This window comes from Aphelocoma coerulescens, chromosome 5, assembly GCF_041296385.1.
Source record: "Aphelocoma coerulescens isolate FSJ_1873_10779 chromosome 5, UR_Acoe_1.0, whole genome shotgun sequence".
In the NCBI taxonomy this organism is placed as follows: domain Eukaryota; kingdom Metazoa; phylum Chordata; class Aves; order Passeriformes; family Corvidae; genus Aphelocoma; species Aphelocoma coerulescens.
This window is the reverse complement of record NC_091019.1, coordinates 44403608-44410484: the sequence shown is the minus strand read 5'-3', so window position 1 is coordinate 44410484 and position 6877 is coordinate 44403608. Positions and strand designations below refer to the sequence as shown.

Below are 6877 nucleotides of genomic sequence, written 5' to 3'. Positions count from 1 at the left end.
TAGTGAGTGCAGGCAACTCACTACACTGGTAAAACTCCTGCTAGTTAAAGAAACAAAACAACTGCATAGGGAAAATGTGCTTAACAGTGAGATCACTGTAAACAGCCTTTATTGCAGCGTACTTTGAAGTAACAGCTTAGCTGCCCCAGAGTTACATATATATGCCTTGCTATTTCAAAGTGGGTTAGCAGCTCCACATGCTTTCTGACACAGCACAGAGATTAAAACCTGTACAAGAGCTGTGCCTTCTCTTGCTTTTGGTTAGGAAAGACATTGCTGAGCAAATTCCCCACTGGCTCCCCACAGCAACCTGTCTTTGCAACATAGACTTTGATTAGCTGTTGTATCTTGCTAAAGAGAAAGATGGGAAGAGTCTCAATAGCAATGTGCTTCACAGTATTAGAGTTCATAGTCATCTGGATGGTAGAGCTCGCTCATGAGGCGGTAAATGTAGGAAGGTGCATTACCCCCAATGTTAGAAATGAAGAGAGTAATGAGCTCTGGAGGGACGTAGTCAAACACTGGGCAGTGAACATTGATCTTTGCCAGGATCTCCCCTGTAAAGTGAATAGCAGCAATATCAGTCAAAGCAACTCAAAGTACATTTAGCCTTCTGCACAACTTCCTGAGTCCCTAAACAAACTGGCTATGCACATGCCACCCTAAAGTCAGTACTTGAACATCCTGAATACTTTACAACTTCTTCACTGATGTCATTGAATTACAGGTATACAGCAATCTTGAATGAATGGCAAAACTCTCTTTCTGGTCATTTTTGCTGGCAGAAACCCCAGACTGTCATATAGAAATGGGCCTTTGAAAGAGACTGCTAACTGAAAATGGGCTTGGGCACTGATGCCTTTCTAAAGATGGTGCTTGTGTAGGAAGCCCATGGCAGAGATACTGTTATTTCAATGGCTGTATCATGTAACAAAGTTTCAAGAAGCTGTAGGAAGGAAGGGAAGCTGCCCTTGGTGTTGGGCATCTGTCCGGCCCCACAGGAAGCTGCTACCGCCCTGGCATCATTATCACCATCCTGTAATAAAACACTGACTGTTTCCAGTTATAAAACTGGATGGTTCACAGCACTCTTTTCTGCCAGAGACAGTAAAAAAGGATTTTCTGTCTTGGGTTATAACATAGCCTGATGTTTTTTATGTGAGTTATTAAAAAAAAAAAAAAGTAGTCTGAACCAGCTTGACCAGATGTATAAAGAATAACCAGTACCTTCTGTGAATGGCAGCACTTCCTGTGGTGACACAAACTTGTGGAATGAATCTTCTTCATTAGGGAACTGAATGAGAAAGAGTACAGGAAGATCAGGAAAAAACCCTTACCTGATTATCCTAGTGAAAACAGATCCTGTCAACTAATGCAGAGGAAGATGACTTGCCAGGTGATATTACCTCTGTTTACAATAATTACATAGTGCCCATGTCTAGAACCTCTCTAACATTTATAGATGAAAGGTTTTCCTCAAAGATTTTAGAGCCTTTTGTGACATGGCTGCCCTTGTCAATGCCTAGGGAACTGGAGAAGTGACTTCCGCAGTCTGCAACTTCATCTGAAAATACTGAAAAAGTACTGAGTGTAAGAAAGAGTTTTGAGTGTCTCATTCTACATTCTCTGCCTTTCAACACTAATGGTACAAATTGGTATCTGTCATGGTTGAGGAAAAATAAGTATGGCAATGCCAGTCTCATCAGTCTAGGCAGTGGTCTACATCCTTACACCAAATGTACTGGTTTGCACATGTGGCAGAGGACAGTGCTTCAAGGAGATCCTGAGGTGTGCCAGATTTGGGTGAGGATCTCCTATCTGAAGTAACAGCACTAGATGGGGGAGATGGCTCATTGACCGACCTTGCCTTGTGACAGATGGTGCTCTCCACCCTAAGCTCCCACAAGTAAAAGCCCCTGCAGGTGCAGTCCTGAAGAGCTGCTGTACTTACCTGTGGTGAAAGCTTGAACATGGGGGCACACACGATGAGTGGAGTGGAGTGGTGCTTAGCTGCCAGTGCCAGAGTGTGAGTCCCACTCACAGCAATCAGGGCGCCATTGGCCAGGATTGTCTTTGTACCAATGATGACCTTAAAAGGGCAAATCAGAATTGGATAGCATGTTCCACAGCAAACTGGGGAAGGAACACTTCCTGGCTCGGACCCTGACAGATGAGCTGGAGGAGGACTGTGTCAGTATAGCCAGCCAGCCAAAGGCTGGAGTTATAGGGTAGCTGAATGCCTGATCTGTTTCATCTGGCACTGGCTCTGCACTGAGACGTTCCTCTCTAACAAGAGCATGACTCCAGCCTGGAGAGGCCAGCACAGAGAATTTCAGAAGACAAATGTATGCTCTGTTGCAGGGAACACCAAGCAGAAACTGGGCTGTGGTTCCTGTTGTTCTACAGACCTACAAAGTAAGCTTTGTACAAGTAACTTGACTGCTCACTGCAAAAATTCCCTTGCAGTAAAATAAGAATAATGTAAAGCAGCTTAAAATATATAGATGAGAATTGATGTGGCTGGATTTTAATATGTTACAAGTACTTTTTTTTTCCCCCACTTTGGGATGCCAAAGTTTGCAGTTCTCATCTCTATAAGTACAGAACAGGTCTGTTTAAAAAGGCAAACCTTGGTGATTCCCTTCAACAGTCATCTTCTGTTTCAGGCAAAGGGGTGTTTCTTCCCCTTGGAAGCACTTCTTTTTGTTCCATGTCCTTTGAAAACTGAGGTTAATCCTTTGAGGCTGTCTGGCAACTGTAGCCACTAAGCCAGAAAAACCTATTGCCATGCAGTCCGTCATCATACTGACTTGGAGTTCCACACTAAATCTCCACCCCAGCAGTGAACAGGGACTATTACAATTTTGAGTCTTCAGTGAAGAAACACATCCATCACTGCTGGGACTTGCAGCTGATTTGAGAGGCCTAAGCACCCAACCAGCCATGAACTCCCTCCTCCAGTGGAGCCCTCCTTACCTTGTTGACTCGAGACATGACAGCAAAAATAGCTGCATCACTCATGACAGTAGTTTCAATATTTTCTTTAGACAGTCGGACAGCCATTTCATGACCCTAAAAAAAGGGAGAATCCAATTGGTTCCCTGTGACATAGGTCCTGCAGTGCAATTGTAGAGATATCAGCACTCAATTCTTGTCTGAACTGCAAAAATACCAAGCGATGAAACCCGAACACAGCCCTTCATCTCAAGGATGCTGGGGTAGGGTAATGAGCTGTCTCCTGTCTCTTAACTGCAGAGGAATTTCCATAATGTTCATCTTGATTCCAGTCAGAAGATTTCAGTAAGAATGTGCAGGACAACATGATACGGGGAGAAGACAGCCAGCCTAGGCCTTACCTGGCAGAACGGCGCACACTCTGCCACAATGACCTGGAACTTCCGCTTGCGAGCAGCTTCCTTCAGGAAGGCCTCAACAGTGCGTGAGTAGCCAATGGTCATGATCACCTCATTGGAGTGAATGTGCTCCAGTGCCTGCATAGCAATGTTGTCAGTGGTACCCTCTGTAACAGAAGGAAGACATGGGTGTAAAAGCAGCCAGCAAAAGCAACATTTGTGCTGCTAGGACTGTCCTCCAAGAAGATAATTTTTCACTAAAGCAGTGTTATGAGCACTGGTAGAGCAGGAGCAGCTTTTCTCCCCCTTCTTTTTGCCAGTGTAGTGGGACCAAGAAGCTGGCCCTTGAATGCCCCATGCTCCCTAGCTATACCCTCCCCTATATACAGAAACAGCTGTACTGAAAACTCCATTGTGAGGGGAGTGGATTGTGTCAGCACTATTCCAGATAACCACCAGGCCCACAAAACTTCAGCAGTTTTGTAGTTCAATAGCGGGGCAACTTGGGCCTCAGAAGGTGCATTGGATACCTGATTTGTCACAAGTATCACAGAAGAAGAAAACTGTATCACGGTTCTTTGTGACAAGGGTCAGGTTATATGTGCACAGAGATTATGGTCCAACCTTGGCATATTTTTTATACTCTTCTTCAGAGGACTCAAGACTTCCCAGAAGACCAAGAGCACAGGCCTACAGTCCCCCATATCACTCCTTCCGCAATCTACCCATCTCCCTGTAAGCCAAAGAGGACTTAGTTTTAAGTCCTGGGAGCAGCAGGGCTTCAGTCCCTTAGTTCCTTCAGATTAAGCCTCCCAGATCCTTATTGTTTCCTTTTCACCTAGAGAAGAAGGAATTGTCAGTCCCATCCCATAAGAATCTTCACTCAGGAGCAATTCAGACCCATCCATACCTAGCTCAATTAGCATCTCATTAATAGCTTCAATAACATTAGCTCTGAGGGAGGGGTAAGGGGTTCTGAAATCTTCGCTCAGTCCTCCAGAAGTCAGGAGTTTGTGCAGGGATTCTTGCTGGTCACTTTCCTCACTGCGCCCATGAAGCCTGTGGAGAGAAGTGGCCTCTTCAGCCTCAGGAAAGAGCACAGGGTCACAGCCAGGCTGAGCACCTGAGCACCCACAGTGCGGCACACCTGGATGTGAAGAAGGAAAGCCACACACAGGAGGCACACCATGCCACACCAAAGAGCTTCCCTAGCTGTCTCAGCAGAAAAGCACCCAAATCTCTGCCAGAAAGTGCCTTCTTAAGTCACATGCAAACACTGCTGTCCACAGACAAGGAGCAGGCTCGAGGCTACTGCTCCAGTAGGATGGACCCCCTGGGTAGAGAGAGAGAAAACAGCCCAAGGACAGAGCACTGTTCTCATGCACCCACAACACCTTCACCAAGTGGTTTCTAAAGAGACAATGTCATCACCCACGGTGAAAACAACAGGGTTTCCTTTGATGTTAAACTCCCTGAATCCCTCTCTAGGAGAGGTGGGAAAAGGGGGTGATGGAAACTAAAGGGGTTTCACCAAAGCAACTTAAAAGTGAGGTTCTGGGCTTTCAGAGAGATACAGGGAGCAAGAGGGGCACTTTACCTGCCATATTCCTCACGAATGACCTTCAATACTCTTCGCACCATATTGCCCACTGTTGTCTCCGACGGCTGGGCTGCTGTCATCCTCTGGCCCTCTGTCCGGATCAGATCCATGAGCTCCCCTGAAAGAGGGGAGGGCCCTGGTTATCGCTGCCCAGAGCAAGCCCATGTGAGCATCAAAACAGTGCACCCCCCCTCAACATCCCAGGGCCAGCAGCTGCTCCAGCACAAGGACCACAGCACCAAGAAACAACAGGAAGGGGCGAGCAGAGAGCCCCTCACAAAGCAGCCCGTTCCACTGGTGGGTTTTGCAGTCGGAAACGCTTGGTCATAACACAGACTTAGGGAAGACCTCATCAGTGCATTTGGTCTTTCCTTTGAAAGAGGAAACCACGTGCTGCTGGAAAGGTCCGTGCTCGGACTGACACCGCTGAGGGAAGAGCAAGGTTGGAACAGGGCAGGTCCTCAGGTAATGCCGCCCGTGACCACAGCAGGCTGGGAAGGGCTCCGCCGCGGCAGGACAAGCACTGGGAATCCGCTGGTCGCTGCTAGCGAGGCCCGAGCTCCCGCGGGCCACAGCGCCAGCGGCGCCGCATCGGGCCTGCCCCGGCCTTGCGGATCCCTCCGCACCCGACAGCCGCGACCGGGGTGCAACTGCCCTCCCGCGACTCCCGCCGCCGCCTGGCGCCCGGCGCTGGGGGAGCCGCACCCGCCCGGGGAAAGCGCTGCGTCCGCCCGCCGCCGCCCGGCCCTCACCGGCCCGGCTCCATCGCCCGTGCCCGACGATCTTCCGCAGCAGCGACAGTGTCTGCCGCGCCGTGTCCTCGGAGCGCGGCCGCTCCCCGCCGCGCCGCAGCCGCGCCGCGAAGGCCTCGATCTGCTCGGAGAGCTCCGAGCCGCGCTCCGCGGCGCCCGGCATGGCAGCGGAACTTCCGCTTCCGCCGCCCCGCCGTCCCATTGGTGCAGACCGCCGAGCTGTGCCCGCCCCCCGGCGGCCGCTCAGCCAATGAGAGGTGCGTCCGGCGGTGGGCGGGAGCCGCTCCCGTATCCCGGGAGACGGGCGGTGTCCCGGAGCCCCAGGGAGAGCGCACATGGACGGGTTTACTTTGGACCGGGCGGTGCGCTGCGTGTAGAGAGCCAAAGCAAATGGGTTGGGAAAGGCGCAGTTCCTGGCAGTCCAATTGTTCTTGCTGGCAGAGCCAGAACCGGCCCTGGATAAGGCAGGAATGTAGCTCCTTTGTGTCTAGTTCCTGGAGCAACGTGTCCAGGGAACAGGCAGGAGCCATGGAATAATTCTCACTGCTGTACTGCTTTACTGTATCGCTCTGCTCTGTGTCCTGTTGTTTCAGATTAGGAAATCAAAGCAAACAGGTTTATGCTGGGAGCTTTCGGTGGTTGCTTCATGCAGAGGCCTGTAGGGCCTTGGATGTTCGTGGCATCTTCGCGTTCATCTGGTTACCTTAGGACTTGCCCTGCAGCCAGCTCCTGTCCAGGGTCTGTTGGGTCCCCAGCAAGATACCAACAGCTGGTGTGCTCTGAGAACTTAATGCAGGTGATTTGTCACCCAAAGCCTGCAGGGGACTGAGCGTCCTTCCACACCTCTCTCTTCCTCCTGCTTCCTCAAGTGTCCCTGTGTGCCTGGAAGCCACAGAGCCCAGCAGCCTGGGGAAGGAAGCTCACTGTATCCCTCCAGTGCCTGGCAAAAGGCAACGCATTTGGATTTGGCTGTATGTGCCTGTGGGGTGCTGCAGCTCTGGATGGAATTCAGAGTTTCGCTCCATGATGAGCTTGTCCCATCCTTTGCCCCTGGAGAAAGTCAGTAGAGGGTGACAGGGTTTGCCCAGCTATTGGCTCCACTGTGCTGGGCCCCACTGTGCCAACTGGGCATGTCCTGGTTCTCTGCTGCCTTGTCTCCTCCTTCTCCTTGG

The 6877-nt window shown here is 50.4% G+C and overlaps 1 protein-coding gene across 1 annotated transcript; it reads right to left on the bottom strand.

Moving 5' to 3' along the window:
* Window positions 1-75: 75 nt before the first annotated feature.
* Window positions 76-5889, bottom strand: EIF2B2 (eukaryotic translation initiation factor 2B subunit beta). Its single transcript, XM_069017903.1, has 8 exons — window positions 5706-5889; window positions 4951-5071; window positions 4264-4412; window positions 3357-3520; window positions 2977-3072; window positions 1952-2089; window positions 1228-1294; window positions 76-557 (listed from the first exon to the last, which is right to left on the bottom strand). The coding sequence occupies exons 1-8, from the start codon at window positions 5866-5868 to the stop codon at window positions 400-402; spliced, it is 1056 nt and encodes a 351-aa protein (XP_068874004.1). The 5' UTR covers window positions 5869-5889; the 3' UTR covers window positions 76-399.
* Window positions 5890-6877: the final 988 nt, after the last annotated feature.